This window comes from Carassius carassius, chromosome 38 (genome assembly GCF_963082965.1).
Source record: "Carassius carassius chromosome 38, fCarCar2.1, whole genome shotgun sequence".
NCBI classification, from domain to species: Eukaryota; Metazoa; Chordata; class Actinopteri; order Cypriniformes; family Cyprinidae; genus Carassius; species Carassius carassius.
Window position 1 is genome coordinate 10,656,210 of NC_081792.1, and position 19,402 is coordinate 10,675,611.

Sequence of the window (19,402 nt, forward strand, 5' to 3'; positions counted from 1 at the left end):
GATAGAGATAGAGCACTGTGTGACAACTAGCCCCAGTCTCCCTATTAGTTTACGTTATGGTAATTTGAAGGCTATGCTATATCACTGGTATCCGAACTATAATTATAGTGAAAATAATGTCTTAATGCAAAACATTTTTACTTTATTTTAAAATAGTCTTCATTTAATATGAAATATTAACGTTAATTAATTTTATTATTATTATTATTATTATTATTATTATTTCTTAAAATGAGATCCATTCTGTACCCAGTACGTACTATCTTTAATTTTGCTGCAATTCTCCGTGACATACACGAGGGGGCGCCACGTCAAAAACTGCATACACACGAGTCCATTAGTGCGCATGCGCGTAGTCGTGACCGCGCACTCTTGTGAGACGTTTGAAACTTCTCGCCGCCCAGTGTTTAACAGAGCACTTCAACATACGGTTAACGGTAAGACCATTTTATCCCTTTGTCATCTAAATATTAATAAATCCCTACTACATTATCTACCGCTCGCTATGAAATTACGGAATCATCCTGTTTGAATATTAACGCACGCAGCGCACACTGTTAAAGTGAGCTCGTGAGTTAACGTTAGCTCTTCAACTGAGCAAATAACGGCGTACGTTCCTCCTTAATTTCACTAAATTAACCCTATTTGGCGGTTCTTCAATGTCTATCATATTGTTTAATAGATATCGTTTTGTACTGAAGCGCTTTTTATTGTGACTGTTTGGATGGCTAGCAAATCTTCTCCGTAATGCTAACAGCTTTAGCACGTGAATCATGGCCTTAGTTTCTGTCAATAAACTCCATCATACACAGCCAGACTGACCCAGTGGAGCCCAGTGTATACCACACAGATCATAATTAAGTGTTTATTCATACATGTGAGAGAGATAGCTGTCAGGCCGCTTCAGTCAGAGCAGGCCAAACAAGTGTGGCACAGATTATCAACTGCTACCGCTATTAATATACGGGCCGTTTTCTTCTGTTTCTTGTTTTATATATACTGCAGTGTAATTATATCTCACTGCAGTGGTTCTCATAGCAGATATTGTTTTATTTCTGTAGCAATCATGGAGCTCAATGATAGAAATCTCCAAACCCTGACTGAGTATCTGCAGAAAACACTAAGCCCTGACCCAGCTGTGAGACGCCCAGGTAACATTCACTTTAGAGGCTGTTAAAAAATAAATAAATTGTGTATTTTCCTGTACCCATGTAACCTTGTATGGTAATATATTTTGTCTTTACGACTCCAATATTTCATATATTAGTGAAATTTCACAATTCTCAATAGGGCTGTGAAATTTGGCGGAAAATATTTGAAAGAAAACCAGCTTTGTTGTGCTTGTTTGTAGAGCTGCATAATTTGACCAAACATTAAACAAATATTACTATTGTAATAACACTATTACACTATAAAATAATGAAGAACAAGTTTGATACTTAAGATATAGTACTAATTGTCTTATTCAGCATTTATGAAAAACTGCAAGGGGGCCTATAACTATGAATCATTAGAAAGGTCTAAGAATTTTTTTATTAAATATAATATCATTATGCAAAAAAATCTTTTTGAATGTAAAAAAAAAACCACTGAGTCTTCTCTACATCTATCTGTATTCCTGTACTGTAGTGTTATCTGTATGCACCAAGGATCTGGGAGTAACTGGGAGTTTCAATCTCTGTATGTATGTGCTGTACATGTGGAAGAATTGACAATAAATTAAACTTGATTATATCTGCACTGTTATTGTATTCTCATCTTTAGCTGAGAAATTTCTGGAATCGGTGGAGGGAAACCAGAACTACCCCATTTTACTGCTCACAGTGCTAGAGAAGTCCCAGGACGAGGTCATTCGTGTGTGTGCGGCCGTCACCTTCAAGAACTACATCAAGAGGAACTGGCGTGTGGTGCGTGTCCTGTTAAATACGGTTCAGACAGTCTGGGGTGTGATTGGTGGTGTTTAATGAGGATTTAATTGTGCACTTTCTCTTCCTAAGGTTGAGGATGAACCAAACAAAATCTCCGATCCTGACCGGACTGCTATCAAAGCCAACATTGTAAATTTGATGTTAAGCAGCCCAGAGCAAATTCAAAAACAGGTACCCATTTCAGATAACCCTTGTGTGACTCTTTTACTGGGTGTTTTGAAGGCAGATCAACGCTCGCGACGGAAAAATATGTGCAAACTGTAATGAAGCAGAGATCAGTTAGTTTCTACATTAGACGTCACGCCCTGATGTCACGTGTCGTTACGGGACCTTTACGGTTTTGTGTGAACGCACGCACGGTAATCACTGGCAGTGTGAAAGTGCAAAATCTAGCAACCCAGGAACAATTGCCGGGACACATTACCCGTGTATTTTCCGGAATCGCAGTGTGAAAGGGGCTTAATAAACCTTACTGCGGTAGCCTGTAGATCAGTGTTTCTCAACCAGAGGGCCTCAAGATGATTCAAAGTAAGATAAAGACAATCAGTTAAAATAAGCTAAAACAGCTAAGCCAGTGGTTCAAATATTAACGTGCCCTGCCAAAATTTTCACTGTCCCAGCTACAAAAACAAATAAATATATTGAATTTAATTTATTGACCCATGTAACCTGTTTTTCTAATAAATAAGCTTATGACACCAAAAGTTTAGATACCACTTAAATTCACAATTTTTTTATTTTAATATCATAGGAAAAACTATTAGCCTAATTAATGAAATGGTACAAACATTATTTAAGATTAATGAACAGTATGAATAAATTAAGAGCAAGTATATAAATTAGCAAGGGCACACATAAAAACAAGATCTGTAAACGGACGTGACTGTTTTGCCCTCTGCAGCTGAGTGATGCGATCAGCATCATCGGAAGAGAGGATTTTCCTCAGAAATGGCCGGATCTCCTAACCGAGATGGTGACTCGTTTCCAGAGCGGGGACTTCTACATCATCAACGGGATTCTTCGCACGGCGCACTCCCTTTTTAAAAGGTGTTTGAGACCGATTGAATGTGTAACTTTTTGGTGTTATTGTCTTGTTTTTCTTTGATATGTTACTTTTTTTTTTACCTTTACATACATTTGATTTGTATCCAGTAGTTTGAATTTTGTCTCTGTTGTCTTTCAGATATCGCCATGAGTTTAAGTCCAATGAGCTGTGGTCAGAGATCAAGCTGGTGCTGGACACTTTTGCACAGCCTCTCACTGAACTTTTCAAGGTGAAGTCAATGGGTGGTTGCAATCACTTGTGTTTACTCATATGTGTGATATGGAAAAGTAAACATCACTTGTTTGTTTCACTTTTAGGCTACGATTGATTTGTGTCAAACTCATGCAACCGATATCAATGCCCTGAAAGTGCTCTTCTCTTCCCTAACACTTATTTCAAAACTTTTCTACAGCCTTAACTTCCAGGTAAGTCGGCACTGACACCGCTCATAGTTCCATTTACACTTCTGTGCCGGTTTTCCAGTTAACATCTCTTTTCTAATCTCTTCAGGATCTCCCAGAGTTCTTTGAGGACAACATGGAGACTTGGATGACCAATTTTCATAACTTATTGACTTTGGATAACAAGTTGTTGCAAACAGATGTGAGTTTATTCTCGTATTGAAATATTATGACACAGCAATGCTCACAAATCTGCTTTCTGTAACCTTAAAATTTATTGACTTGAATTTCTTGATGTAGGATGAGGAGGAGGCTGGTCTGTTGGAGCTGTTGAAGTCTCAAATCTGTGATAACGCAGCACTTTATGCTCAAAAATACGATGAAGAGTTTCAGCCTTACTTGCCTCGCTTCGTCACAGCTATCTGGAACCTGCTGGTCACAACTGGTCAGGAAGTTAAATATGACTTGGTAAGTGGATTGCATTTAATACATGTTGTATTTACACCTGTTGCAAGTTGAAAACCTTCACAGACTTGGTGGCGGACATTATTTTGGTGTTCATAGTGCTGTGAGTTTTTCCTGATAACATTATGTCTGTTGTAGCTTGTGAGCAATGCTATCCAGTTTTTGGCCTCAGTGTGTGAGCGACCGCACTATAAGCATCTCTTTGAAGACCAGAATGTTCTCACCAGCATCTGTGAGAAGGTCATCGTACCCAACATGGAGTTCAGAAGTATGTGTCAGTTTCTTCTATTTTAGTAGCTGATGAGGTGGTATAAATAATCCGGAAGGATGTTGTAAATTGATAATTGTATGTGAACAGGTGCAGATGAAGAGGCTTTTGAAGATAACTCAGAAGAGTACATCATCAGAGACCTTGAAGGCTCAGGTATGTTAACGCTACTCTCTATTGTTCAGACACTTGGTCTTTTGAGCTTAATCAAATCCTGTTCTCATAGACATCGACACGAGGCGTAGAGCGGCCTGTGATTTGGTGCGAGGCCTCTGTAAGTTCTTTGAGGGCCCGGTGACTGCCATCTTCTCTGGCTATGTGAGCTCCATGCTGACAGAATATGCCAAGAACCCTGGGGTGAACTGGAAACACAAAGATGCTGCTATCTACCTGGTCACATCTCTGGCCTCAAAAGCTCAGACACAAAAGGTGAGATCCCTGCGAGGGTACGTTTAGATCAAACTGTTGATCAAGTGTTGCTGGTGTTCACAACAGCAACATCATCTCACTGGTTTCTCACTTAATGCAAAGTGTTATTTTCTAGTTTAGCATTTTATTTTTGTTAGTACAATTTTAACAGTGTCACAAATAATTGTTTACTGATATAGCTGTTTATTTTGTTTGTGTTGTCTTAGATACATTTTTTTTTCTTAGCAAGGTGGATTTTGCACTATTTAATGTATAGACAATATGCTATTAAAATGAAAATGTCTTTAAATCAACTATATATCAATAAGTATATATTTTTTCTAGACCAATGCAGTGGTAGCCTTAACATTTCTTTTGAAGATTTAACATTTGTAGATTGTTTTAAAGCAAGAGTTATGAAAATCTTTTAGCGCTCCTTGTATTTGTTTTCATAATCCGTAAAAAAAAAAAAAAAACGTAATAGTGCTATCAATTGATTAATTGAGATTAATCGCATCCAAAATAAGTTTTTGTTTACGGATTATGGATAAATACACACACATACAGCATTTATGTTGAAAACATTTACAGTACATGTATATATTTGTTAATATAGTTGTATATATTATGCATTGTTTAAATATATTTAATAGATAAACATAACATAGCATGTATTTATATATACATAATAAATATACACAGTAAACACATGTAACAAACTTTTATTTTACTTTTTTCAACAGTAGTAGCAGTATCACATACATTTTACTAAATAATAGTAATATTTCTAGCACAATGCCTTTATGTAAAAATGAACTTATTTTGACGGGCTACTTTTATTTTGACACTGGTTTTACTCACATGAAACGGTAAAATGCTTGTGCAGTGACTCAGAACAGCTCTGGTGATGTTGTTTATGTATTTATGTCCTCATTGAGACGGCAGATGCTGAAATTACTTCAAGCGTCACATGCTTCAGTCTATGTCAGTGGTTCTCAACCTTTTTTTCCACCAGGCCGCATTATGGTCCAAGTGCAAGTCTCGCGGGCCGCACGCATGTTATTTACACATTACGTCAAAAATAGAAACCAACATGATTTATAATATTATAGCCTAAATATTATGATATCTAATCGATTAGATTCATTGAAATAAATAATTCTACTCCCCAGAAATAAAACACCTTATGTTGTCGGGAGCTGAAAAATTTTGTGAAATTCGGCTCGATTTAGTAACAGTACAATGAAGTTGCGTTTGTAAAGCCTGTGTTTTACTTTCCGCATGAGCAATCCAGACGCAGACACGGACTTCCATCCGATATTGCACATTGCTGTCTTTATATTCTTTGTTGACAGATTTGCTCAGGTTCGATTGGCAATGGGCTTCTTGTCCGTGCGGTCGTCTGCTCAGAGCCTCAGCACATGCTCTCCGATGGCGATTTTTACGTCACGCCTACCTAGCGATCCATAGCAGACTCACGAAAAGTATAACAGAGGGTTAAGATGCAGTCTGTAAGACGCGCACAGGAGCATGACTTGACGCGCGACAATGCAGAAAATGTGCGTTCACAAATGTAGCCTATGTTGATCCAAATATAGAAAGCAATTTCGAATTTAATATTATGAGGTTCTCACCAGAGATGTTTTGCCACATTTCTTCAATTAAGAATGATTGCTGCGTAGTATCTGGTGTTTCCATTTGCTTGAACTTCAAGTAAGTTGCGGGGCAAACCGAAAATCCTCCTTCACTGATACTGCGACTATTCTTTTGTGTTCATTCGCTGGCATTCTCCACATTTCTTTTTTTTCTCCCTTAAAAACAAATTTGTCATTTCTGATGCTTAATTTTACCGAAAGATACTGGTCCATATGGAGATGTGATTTGATTAATTTATGCTAATTTTGACAAATTCCGTGACTGTCCATGTAAAGATGTAAGTTTCATTTTCATGACTGGATTTTGAGATTCTGTCCGCGTTTTCTGCATTGTGGAAATCATAGCGCTGTAAGCGTCAAGCACCAGGTTGACCGGGTCCTCGTTACCACCAGTACTTAAAGAAACCTGTTACTGTCACATTTTCATTTTTTTTTTTTGTACCGACTTGGTACCGAAGTACCGGGTCTTTTGACAACACTAGTACCACATTTTATACACCGAGTAAATCTGCAAAATGTAATTTACAAGCGTCATGTTTGTTTTTTGTTTTTGTTTTGTTTTATCCATGTAAGCTATAGATTCTGATCTTTAAATCAAATCATATTCATGCTTTTTACATGAATTACTGTTTTAATCTTGATATGATTTGTGTATTTTACTTTCATTTTATAACAAGTAACACCCCCCCCCCCCCCCCTCCCCCCCACCCAGTGACTGTTGACTCTGTGGCACAAAGGACAAGTCATTCTGTAGTCGCATTGTCAGATTAAATGCGGCTATCCAAAACAGTGAATTTAATCATCAGGAAATAATTAACTTCAAGAATGACCACACTGCTTATCGCTAGCACACCCTGAGCACTTGAGAGTTTTTTGTGTTACGAGCCAGGCAGATCAGCATCATTTTCCTTATCAGACCAATGCAGATATTTACATTTTAAATCATTATCTCCCATTCTGATCGTATCGTGCATTCTTGATCAATTTAGTGAATGTGAGAAACCTGTAATTTAATATGAAAATAATATCTAGTCTACAATAGGGCTGCACGATATTGGGAAAAAATGACATTGCGATATTTTATTTTTCTGCGATATATATTGCGATATGAAATCTAATCTTATTTTTTCTTACAAACAAAAATGGGGTGAGCACACTTACATTCTCATTTTAAATGGTTTAAACATCGACACCATTGTGTCAATTGATTAATATGTGCGAGGGAGAGAGAGCAAGACAGCGCTCGTGTTGTTTGAAGACGGTGAGCATGCGGCCGGGGCTCGCTCTCTCTCTCTCTCCACCTCTCTCCCTCTCTCTCTCTTTCTCTCTCTCTCGCTCTCTCTCTCTCCACCTCACTCTCTCTCTCTCTCTCCACCTCTCTCCCTCCACCTCTCTCTCTCTCTCTCTCTCTCCCTCTCTCTCCACCTCTCGCTCTCTCTCTCTCCACCTCTCTCTCTCGCTCTCTCTCTCTGCCCTGTTAAACTGACAGGACTTAAAAACACATGCAAATGATAAACTTGAACTCTATGATGGTAGCTGTGCAATTAATCCACAAATCACATTCGTCAAGGGCCGCGGAGCAGCTGGCCCGTACAGTAAATGAATAACGGATCAACTACGACAGCCTACATTGCACATCCTGCGAAGTGTCTATCGTGGACTCGTACATTGCGATATCGATGATTAAACGACACATCGTGCAGTCCTAGTCTACAAGCTTTAAAATTCTATTTACATTTCAGTTTCTTTTCAGATTATAGGAGCCTGTCTGATTTCTGTTGGTTTGTGAGCTATAGATCTGAGGTCCAGTCTGACAAATGTGTACTTCTGTTTTACAGCATGGAATAACACAAGCCAATGAGCTGGTGAACCTGTCCGAATTCTTTGTCAACCACATTCTAGTAGACCTGAAATCTCCCAATGGTAATTGGCTTTGCTCATCTCGTTTAGCATTTTAAACTGGAACTAAAATGATGCTGAATGACAGGTATTTTCTTCTTTTTTCCTCAGTGAACGAGTTTCCAGTTTTGAAAGCAGATGCCATCAAGTATGTTATGACCTTCAGAAGTCAAGTAAGCACTTTCTTTTCCATTACATTGTTCTCTGTCCATTACACAAGCATGCCTTGACTGGGTGTGATGGTCTGGCTTCTGTCTGGTCCTCCAGCTCCCTAAAGAGCAGCTGTTGGAGGCTGTCCCTCTCCTGGTGGCCCACCTGCAGGCAGAGAGCATCGTTCAGCACACCTACGCAGCACATTCACTCGAGAGACTCTTCACCATGAGAGGAGCCAACAACACCACTCTGTGAGTTCATCCAGTACAAGACATAAGATTGTTCATGTTCTGAATTTTGCCATTTATTTATTTTCTTAACGAATCCCATTTTTCAGCATCACTTCTACTGAAATGGCACCCTTCACAGAACAGTTACTCAACAATCTGTTCAAATCTTTAGCAATCCCCGGCTCATCTGAGAACGAGTACATCATGAAAGGTTATTGCCTCTTTGAGATTCACAAACAACATTTTAGTAGGCAGTTTTTTTGTTTACCTTTGTTATATACTCCTTGACCTTTTCTGTTTGTCACCTCCCCAGCCATCATGAGGAGTTTCTCCCTCTTACAGGAAGCCATTGTGCCCTACATCCCCACTCTCATTGGCCAACTCACCCATAAGCTTCTCCTCGTCAGCAAGGTAAGCCAGTCACTAAATCTGCTGTCTCATGAAGGAGGCTTGAGCTCAGGTTTGTGTCCAGTCATGTGGTCTCTGTCACAGTCCATGGCATCAGATGCACTGGCAGGACACACAGAAATATCCGTCCAGAAAAGGGGACATTTCCCAAGCAGGACTTGATCCTAAAGGCAGGACGGGATATGTCCATATTCTATACAGAGATGTGTTCGGCATATCATGCTACTATACAATTCAGTAGGGGTGCACCGAAATTTCGGCCGCCGAAAATTTTCGGCCGAAATGCCATTATCGGTTTCGGGCCGATATAAAAAAAACAGCCGAAAACGTAAACCGAAAATGAATGTCACCCGCCCCTCCCATCCGTGAGCAAGCGCTTAGGTTTCACTCGCGGTCGAGCTGTTATCACGCGTCTGCCTATCAAAGATTAAGCATGTCAAAGGGCTGTCACAATCAAAAACAGCTTGTCACAAAAGCTGCACAATCGATCGGACCAACCAACACAAGTTTCGAAAACGAAAACAGGGAATCGATTTTAATGGCCTTCTCTCGGAGCACGTCCAGCTCGTCACTATACGCTCGCAGCGAACGCGCGTCACACAGCAACTGCAGGTTCTGACACACACACACGCACACAGAGCCTATTAGTGCATAATATCAATGTAGCCTTCAGTAATGTTTTTCATTGATGTTATGGCAGTCCACATTGCTGACTTGTGCGCGTCTCAAGCGCCCTCTTTACGTTCGCCCTAATGCCTGTTTAGTTGTCGGTGGATTTGCCTATATTTGGCGTGAAGAAACGGATCAACGCCAAATATAGGCAATTTACTAACGATTCAATGAACACTTTGCCTATGTCTCAAAAATCGAACAGGATTTTTTTTTCACAAAAGTGACAGCCCTATACGAGAGGACACCAAAGTTGCAATATGTAACATTTGTTCTGCAAAAATCTCCAAAATTGTGGATTTTTTTGCACCATTTTTAAAAAACTATTTTATTTGATGGAACATAAAACTTGAAGAATAATTATTATTTATATTTATTGTAAAAAATATTTTATGTTTTGTTATGTAGGCTAACTGTTAATAAAAGTTTGATTATTATATTGTGATTTTTCAATTCAGATCCATTAAATCCAAGCAATATATATATACGTTTTTAAAAGAAGCCATTTTCGGCTTCAGTTTCGGTTTTCGGCCAAGTGCATCCTAAAGTTTCGGTTTCGGCGCAGAATTTTCATTTCGGTGCATCACTACAATTCAGCATACTAGTTAAATTTCTGCAGCATGCACATTTTCTGCATTCAAATAGCTAGTGGCTGAATAAAATGTGTAACAGTGAGATCATGTGGCAAATGTTAAACATAATTTAGTCATTCAAATAACTGCTTTATAGTAAGCAGTATAAATTATGTACGTGCATGAATCTCTTTTCTCAACAGAATCCCAGTAAGCCACATTTCAACCATTACCTTTTTGAGTCACTGTGCCTGTCCATCAGGATCACCTGCAAGGCCAATCCAGACACCGTGAACAGCTTTGAAGAGGCCCTGTTTCCTGTGCTTACTGAGATCCTCCAGAATGATGTGCAGGGTGTGTTACACTGTTATAAAGCTGTTAAACTCTTAAACCTTTTTCACACAGTTGTATGATGATTTACACAACCATTCAGAAGTATGGAGTCTGCATTTATTTGATTTATTGGAAATTATAATTGTTTCTGTAATGTCAGCAGTCATTACTCTACTCTTAAGTGTCACATTTCTTAAGAAATCATTCTTATATGCTGATTTGCTGCTAAAAGAATATTTGTATTACTGATATTGAAAAGGGGTGTGCAGCATTTCTAATGAAGAGAAAGTTCACAGGAACATTTAACTGAATAAAAATCTTTTATAACATAAGTTGTTACTTGAGGAAAGAGTATTACTTTAGTGTTAAACAATTTAATTTCTTAAAAATAGTCTTACTGACTCCAAACATCTGAACGAGAGAGCGGTGTTTCCTGTATGTAACTTCTTGATGGAAAGCCATGTTTTTATGGGCCTTTCCTCTCGCCTCCTCTGGCCCTGCAGAGTTTGTGCCGTACGTCTTCCAGGTGATGTCTCTGCTGCTGGAGATCCACACCAGCTCCATCCCCTCCTCCTACATGGCCCTGTTTCCTCACCTCCTGCAGCCCGTGCTGTGGGAACGCACCGGAAACATCCCTCCTCTCGTCCGGCTGCTGCAGGCCTATCTGGAGAAAGGAGCCGCTGCCATCGCCAGCACAGCCGCTGATAAGATTGTGAGTGTTTCATGGGATGTCTTCTAGTTTAGTTTTTTGCTAGATAAATAGGCACAATGCAGTTAACCTCACCTAAACCGCTTTTCATTAAAATAATGAATTTAATGATTTTTTTTATTTTTTTTTTCAGCCTGGTCTTCTTGGAGTATTCCAGAAGCTCATCGCATCCAAGGCTAATGACCATCAAGGCTTCTATCTGCTCAACAGTATAGTGGAGCACATGCCTACGTAAGCGATATGCAACGAGGACACAAGAATAAAAGAGTTGACATTTCTGTGCTCGGTTCATTTGGTTCTGTGTTTTTTTTTATGCAGAGATTCCATCACCCAGTACAGGAAACAGATCTTTATTTTGCTTTTCCAGAGGCTTCAGAGCTCCAAGACCACAAAATTTGTTAAGAGTGAGAGATTGCGGTCATTTCTGATCAGAGTTTACTTCTAACCCCATATTTAAATGAGCCCTGTAATTTTAAAATGACAAATTGCTCACTTTATTGATCTGTCACCCCTTTTCTCTTCACAGGCTTCCTGGTGTTCATTAACCTTTATTGTGTGAAATATGGAGCAATTGCATTGCAGGAGATATTTGATAGCATCCAGCCAAAGCAAGTAGCTTTATTATTCAAAACATGTCGAGTCATAATCATTGCAGATATTACTGACTAGCTTAATAAAATTTTCCATCAAAGCATCTTTTAAAAAAAGTGTATGTGTTGGGTTTCCATTATTTTCTGTCTCCTCAGGATGTTTGGCATGGTTGTAGAGAAGATCATAATTCCCGAGGTGCAGAAGGTCTCGGGGCAGGTGGAGAAGAAGATCTGTGCTGTGGGCATCACAAAGATCCTCACTGAGTGTCCTGCCATGATGGACACGGAGTACACCAAACTCTGGTAAGACACACTACAGGCTTTTTTTTTTTTTTTTTTAACAGATAATTTCTAGAGCATCTTATTATTCTGGTATTGTCCCTGTTTTACGGAAAACATCTAAAATAATTAAATTGGGAAATTTTCTTGGCCTTTCATGATTAAGTGATTTTCGACCCAATAGAAATTACATCACTAGTAATGAAGATCTTTGAACAATTTGCATATCAGTCATCCAAGGGGGATGAGAATGCAACTTTAACTCTATTGCATCTGCTGTATTCACTGTTAAAGAAACATAAAACTCATGTGAAAATTCTATTTGTGGATTTCTCATCAGCTTTTAACTCTATTTCCCCCAGTACATTAGCAGTTACCCTGGAAAAAGAATTTATTAAACCGTAGGACGCTTATTTGGGTGACTAAGGCCTGGTTAACACCGGACGCCGAAGCGGCACGGAACGGAGGCCGCTTCCTTTCGGCGCCCATGTTAACCTATGGTGTCGTTTACACCAGACGCGGAGCGCCGCGGCTCAATTCCGGCAAGAAGTCACACCAAGAAACACGAGACAATCCGGTCAATTGTCAAAATATAAGCAATTTTCAAATTAAAAGATCGCAAGTGACAAATGTGATCATATTTGTGTATCTAAACAGACTAGAAAGATGAAAAAAAAAAAAAAAACATAACACACGCACGCACATGGTTAACTTCATAACTTCTTGGTTACAGAAACATGGTGTATTCATTTTATGAGGTTATTTGATTAGCCATGATGTGCTCTGAATAAAAACAACTGAGCAGAAGCACTTGTCGACCGCGCGTAATTTTCCGTTCCGCGTCGCTTCGGCGTCCGGTGTAAACCAGGCCTAATTTGCTTAGTTTTTCTTTTAAAACCTGATATATCATAAATATGCATATGATACTGCTTTAGTGAGCATTTTACGTGATGGGGAGGAAGAACATGGGCCTTTTTTGACATTTTTTTAATTGGTGTGAATGTTAAATATCGCCAAAACTAAGGATGGTTATTGATTTTAGATAGAGCATAATGTAACCCATCCTCATTAATTAATGCGAAGCAAATACAACTAGTAACAATTGTCTTCGAAAGACAATTTACCCTCTTGAGTTGATTAACACGGATACGCGTTATGAGGCATTTTCTCCTGATAACCCCGAAAAGAACTTAAATTACACTTTCAGTTTTGATCGTACAGATAAGAGCAATACATCAATCGAATCTGTAAAGGGGGTACTTTTTTTTTGGATACAGACATAACAAAACTTATGACAAACAAGGTGTGCTGTCTGCTGCCTTTGTCTGCGCTGATCTTCATTTACAAACGTCATTAAAATGAACTGTAACTCTGTGAATACACAACGCAGAGACATGAGAGAGATATCTATAGAAAGATTGACGTGCCTACTTTTAAATTAAACAAGTGCTGCCAAAAACAAATATTCTGTGATAAAGTAATCGATATGAAAACAACGCGATGTCTGTTTTTCACATCTCCCTTCATTATCTTCTAATGTGACCGCGCTGAACGCGCTATTCAGATTCAAATGTTTCACTGAAGCGAGCGGCTTGAATACGCCACACAACAGAAGACAATGCAGCCAGACTGTTCTTCAAGTTTTTTTATTTTACTGTTTGCTTCGCGATGAGAGGAATAAGACATAATTCACCCCAAAAAGATGTGATGTGGTTGAGGATTTGAGAAATGGATTTCCTCAGAAAAAAAAGAATGAAGCACTTTATTCAGCAGCGATCATAAACATGAGTAAGTCTCTTTTTTTTTATTTATATACTTGTACTAGTTTTCACATAACGTGTAAACATTTTACTAGTTAGACTTTTTCCAAACTATAATTCCTGACTAAATATATAATCAAGTGAAACATTATAAAGATTCAATAACAATATACAATACTATACCATTCAAAAGCTTGATGTAAATAATATAAATGTAACAAATAAAGATAACTGTAACAAATGTAACAAACAATGCTGTTCTTTCAATTTATACCCCCCTTAAAAACCTGCAAAAAATATTCGCAGCTCTTTTCAACATTAATAATAATGATAATAACAATAATTTTTTTTATTTTTTTTATTTTGAAAATAAGATTGTTAAAAAGATTTCTGAAGGATTGTGTGACTGGAGTAAAAATGCAAAAAATAGTTTGAAAGTCAGCTTTGATTGTTCCTAATAAACTGTTTAACTGCTCCCCCAAGTGGATATTAAAGTATGTTGTGGGATAATTAAATATATTCTAAATAAACCACAAACATACAATTATATAGATTTATTTTGTTCTCACATTCCTTCTTGTAACTCTTCCCTCTCAGTGGCACAGCTGACTGAGAGGCTCATTATGCAGCTCATTATGCAGGCCTTTGTCTTCTCAGGTGTAAATCACAATGATATTCATGATAGTTGATGCCTACTCGCATATGACTTTTAACAACAAAGTGTCTTAGAAAATTCAAATCAATATATTGTTTTCTGTGAGTGAGTAAAGATGATTTTCACATAATTTTCACAGCCTTTTTCAAGTGATTTTAACATTTTTAGTTTTTCACTAACCACGCATAACTTTTTTTCTAGAAAAAACACAATCATGTACATACTTGCTAAACACATTATTATTATAGCCCAGTATGTGCTGATTACAGTGAGATTAGACTTTACCCATTTAGATATTTATAAGAAACTGAAAAAAGCACAGATGTCAGGGCATGACAAAACTTCTCCAGGCCCCAAAAATACCCTTAGACTCCAGAAGGTTAAAGGTACAGTTCACCCAAAAATCAAAATTATGTCATTAATAATTCACTAATTTTAATATTTGGCTGAACCTAACCCTTTAAGATATTTTGAATGAAAACCAGGAGGCTTGTGACTATCCCATAGACTGTCAAGTAAGTTACACTGTCAAAGTCCAGAAAAGTATGAAAAGCCACATCAGAATAGTCCATCTGCCATCAGTGGTTCAACTGTTACGTTATGAAGTGACAACAATACTTTTTGTATGAGAACAAAACAAAAATAATGACTTAATTCAACAATTCCTTTGTGAACAGTCTCCTCTGTCTCTCCACATCACTTACACTGCCTTCGCTCTTCTGTGTCAGCCACTCCACAAGGATGCACTGGTGTGGCTGACACATGAGCATAGGCAGTGTGAGTCTTGAGTTTGACAGTCACAATCCTCCTGTTTTTTATCTAAAATATCTTAAATTGTGTTCCGAAAACGAACAAAGATTTTACGGGTTTGGAATGACATGGGGCTAGGTGATTAATGACACAATTTTCATTTTGGGGTGGAGTATCCCTTTAAGAACAAATGTAAGGGTTAGACAATTGTTTGATCTAAAATCCCTGTTAAAAACAAAATGAAAAATGTTATTTCTAAGAAGGAAAATGCTTGAACAAAACAGTTTATTATTTTGCAGGGGAAAAAGTTGTCAGCCTAGTCAAGTAGTGTGCTGTGCACAATATACAAAAACATGCAAGGAAAAAAAATCTAAATATCATAGTCGACCCCAGCAGCCAATTATGACCTTACAGATAATTTGACATCTTTATGACCATTCATAATGTCATGTAGTGTCACTTTTCAAAATATGATGATAATGGTGAATAACGTGCCTTGAAAAGTATTTAAATACCTGAAAATGTTTTCAATGTACCTATTACTTTAGTAAAATTGTATAAGTTTTTTAAAACCTTATGAAAACAACAAGGATACAAAGAGCACATTTCTAAGAACTTTTTTCCCTAGATTTCTGTAGACACTCTTATTAGTCATTGAGGAGCCATATACACGACAACGTTTTCAGACAAAAATGTTTTTTAAACTGGCATCGTTATCGTGTAAACACCCAGTAATGGAATCTTTGAAAATGGTGACGTCATGTGCATGTGTAGTACGTGTTGATTTTAAAGGAACACTCCACCGTTTTTTGAAATAGGGCTTATTCACATTATTTCCTACATTTAGATAGGTGGGCAAATGCATTTTTGTGTCAGTGCATGCATTGTTTTAGTTTGACTGGGTCGGCATTAGCTTAGCTTAGCACAATGAATGGAATCCTTTGTTGCCAGCTAGCATGGCCTGAGTAAAAGTGATCAAAATTTTTTTTAAAAACCCACCTAATTACTTCTTGTGGCCTGCGTATTCACAACGAGTACAAATAGCGATCCAGATTAACACTAGGCGATTTCCTAGGCAGATATTGACTTATATTATGGGGGAAGCACAGGCGAAGCACTGCTGCTTAGGCGAAGCACTGCTACTTCGGCGCAGAGATATCACGCAACACATGAAATCCCACGACTTCTGTCAACATAGCGGAAAAAAAAACAGAAGAACAACAACATACCGGTTGTATAAAACTAAAACAATGCATGCACTGACACAAAAATGCATTTGCCCACCTATCTAAATGTAGGAAATAATTTGAATAGGCCCTTTTTCAAAAAACGGTGGAGTGTTCCTTTAAAGGTAAGTGCGAACAAACATACTCGACAAACGCAGCGTACATCGTACTGTTGTTGCCACAAGTTTGCTGTTGCTTTTTTAGCAAAGTGTGTATTTACTTCACCAGTATTACAGCCAATAGCTGAAACGCATCATATACAACATACAATTGTTACTTCCCTACAGATACTGTTTACTAACAAAGTGACAGTGCCAACTACTGGCCTTGCATACGTAATACAGTGCTTTTGGCCATTTTCACGGATGTGTGTAAACACCAATTGTTCTGAAAATGTGTATACGTGAAACTTTTTAATATAACACAAGGGAAAAACTTTTCCGTTTTTGACTACATCGTTGATGTGTAAACGTAGCCTGAGTCTAACAAGATAACTTGGGCTGTCCGATGATCTGATGAATTAATCCTGAACATCTGGTGAGAAAAGTCTGCTTTTTCTCTTTAGGACTCCTTTGTTGCAGTCTTTGATTGGTCTGTTCGAGTTACCTGAAGACGACAGCATCCCAGACGATGAGCATTTCATAGACATCGAGGACACTCCAGGATACCAGACTGCTTTCTCACAGCTTGCATTTGCAGGCAAGAAAGAGCATGACCCCATCGGAGACGCTGTCAGCAATCCCAAAATCCTCCTAGCTCAGTCCTTACACAAACTCTCCACTGCCTGTCCTGGAAGGGTGAGTATCACTCACGAGAAGGATGCTGAGATAATCACTAAAATGATTTGAGAACGTGACAGAAGCATGCTTGGTCTCCTGACTCAGTGAGCTGTATATCCAGAATACTTGCTGAGCTGTTGAAGTAACTAAGTGTCATCTTTAACAGGTGCCATCCATGTTGAGCACCAGTCTGCCAGCAGAAGCTCTTCAGTACCTGCAGGGTTACCTTCAGGCTGCCACTGTACAGCTGGTGTAGCCACACGTCCCAAGAAAAGGATCTCTGACGCTCTCAAGACACCTGGACTGATCCATCCAAAAAAGAGACGACCAGTGAACTCAGCATGAGTGGAGATGTACCCCCCAGTGATACATGGCCAGACAGAAGGGATCTCGAAGAAATAGTTTTAATGATGTATTTGTGATGAAGCATGGAATAATGTTTGGAAAGCAGTGGTGATGAGGGGTGCTGATCATCTCACTGGGTGGCCTCTGCTGATGTTGGCTTTTCTCATGTATTATTTTGAGTCCATTCATTATGTTCTCTTATTGTTTAGTTTGGCGTCTCACCCAACGATACATTTGGCAGTATTTCGAAATGTTGCTTTTTACAAACATTGAACCGCACTTGGGAGTTGGCAGACATTTGGTGGCATCTTTAAAATCAATGGAGGAAGTGTTTTCCATGTGTTCTTTCCCCTGTAGTTTTGGAGATGTTTTTACTGTATAAGCGAGTTGTTTTGCAAAAGCAGAAACATTTGTCAAATGTCGCATGTCATTCACCATGTTATGTCTTCATGTCTTAGTTTTGCTGCTCTAGTTGTTAATAAATAAAATGAAGCACTTGTTTAAAATGTTGGTTCGTGTTTGTATTTGTTCCAAAAAAGACTTTCATCTTGAGGTTTTTGTGCCCGAGACTCTTGCAGATAACAGTGAGCTGAAGATCAGGATTACTGTATTGTTCTCAGCTAATATGATCTACTGTATTTCACAGATCAATGCATTTCAGGAAGGAATGTTCAAAATCATGTAATGATTATCCATAATGCCAAGTTTTCAGTTAACAAACTGAATTTAATGGGTAATATGCTAAATTATCCACTCTACCGCAGAAGATTATATAAATGTACGCTTCACAAAAGTGATCAGATTAGATTTTTAGATTTTAGTCCTGTTCTTAGTTTTGTCTGTTGGTTCCCTTGTCACTAATACTCAAGGCATTATTTATAACATAAAAAATATTTGATTTGTTACAATATTATATGAGTACAGAAAAAACATCTGATTTCTTTCTCTATGTATACATGATTTTCTCTACATAAAGTACTTGCAAAGATAGCTGACCAATAGTTTTTGCCCTGAAATGTGGAGAGTGTGTGGAACTATATGGCAGTATTATGTGATGGCTATTTTAACGATGGCCTTACTACCTTACTGGGCCCTGAATCAGTCATTTACGTTGCTGTCTATGCAGGGTCAGAAAGCTCTTGGATTTCATCAAAAATCTTCGTTTGTGTTCTGAAGATGAACGAATGTCATGTTCAGTGCAGTTGTTTTGACAGAGGGAAACAAGATACATTTCTAGTTTCAACATGATTTGTTCTTCAGACATTCCTGTTTAAAAGAAAAGTATGATCTGTATGCAAAGTGACCCACATTTGGTTTTTGACAACTGAATATGTGTACAATTGAACAGCCATACTGAGTTTCCACTGGAATGGAACCATACAAAATCCAAATCGGAATTAAAAGTATATGTTATTGTCACAAAGACTCATTGCTAACTCTGTAGGCCTATGTGAAAACAGTAGTGCACCTGCACCTTTTCGGGACAGCGGAGTCATTTGCCTGCATGGACACGATTTGTTAAGCTCATTTTGGGCTGCCGGTAAAGTGGTTTCATATGAAAGACGTGTGCATGTTTGTTGAGTTTTGTATGTATTATGTGTTCTTAATGCTGTGAATCATTCAGTGGATGCTTTTCAGAGACAATGAAAAGAGCTTCATTAAGACCTCAACAACTCAAAGAGAAGCTCCTTCAGGCCATCGATGCTCAAAGTAACGTGAGTACAAGCTGAGTTATAGACGCAAGTAATGACTTCAGTCTTTATGGTTTTGTCTAGTATAACCATGCTGCATGTGCATCATTAGTAGTAACAGTCTCTTCATTTAATAATTCAGTTTAACTACATATTTCATATTCTATTCATTCTTTCAGCACTT

At 38.2% G+C, this 19,402-nt stretch overlaps 1 protein-coding gene across 1 annotated transcript; it reads left to right on the top strand.

The window, feature by feature from the left end:
* The first annotated feature begins 305 nt into the window (after positions 1–305).
* Positions 306–18,033, top strand: LOC132119285 (exportin-2). Its single transcript, XM_059529116.1, has 25 exons — positions 306–437; positions 1,062–1,151; positions 1,765–1,907; positions 1,998–2,099; positions 2,830–2,975; positions 3,112–3,202; positions 3,291–3,398; positions 3,484–3,576; positions 3,675–3,842; positions 3,978–4,107; positions 4,198–4,263; positions 4,334–4,536; positions 8,009–8,093; positions 8,181–8,242; positions 8,337–8,473; positions 8,560–8,663; positions 8,766–8,863; positions 10,305–10,455; positions 10,938–11,146; positions 11,277–11,374; positions 11,462–11,547; positions 11,670–11,751; positions 11,890–12,036; positions 16,969–17,200; positions 17,349–18,033. Exons 1-25 carry the CDS (start codon positions 347–349, stop codon positions 17,436–17,438), a joined length of 3,012 nt encoding a protein of 1,003 aa, XP_059385099.1. The 5' UTR covers positions 306–346; the 3' UTR covers positions 17,439–18,033.
* The last annotated feature ends 1,369 nt before the right edge of the window (positions 18,034–19,402 follow it).

Bases quoted from the DNA above. Each gene is read 5' to 3' on its own strand.
- LOC132119285 (XM_059529116.1), top strand. From the start codon at position 347: ATGCGCGTAGTCGTGACCGCGCACTCTTGTGAGACGTTTGAAACTTCT. The intron at 2,100-2,829 runs GTACCCATTTCA...TGCCCTCTGCAG, and splicing joins CAGAGCAAATTCAAAAACAG to CTGAGTGATGCGATCAGCAT. The intron at 10,456-10,937 runs GTGTGTTACACT...CTGGCCCTGCAG, and splicing joins CCTCCAGAATGATGTGCAGG to AGTTTGTGCCGTACGTCTTC.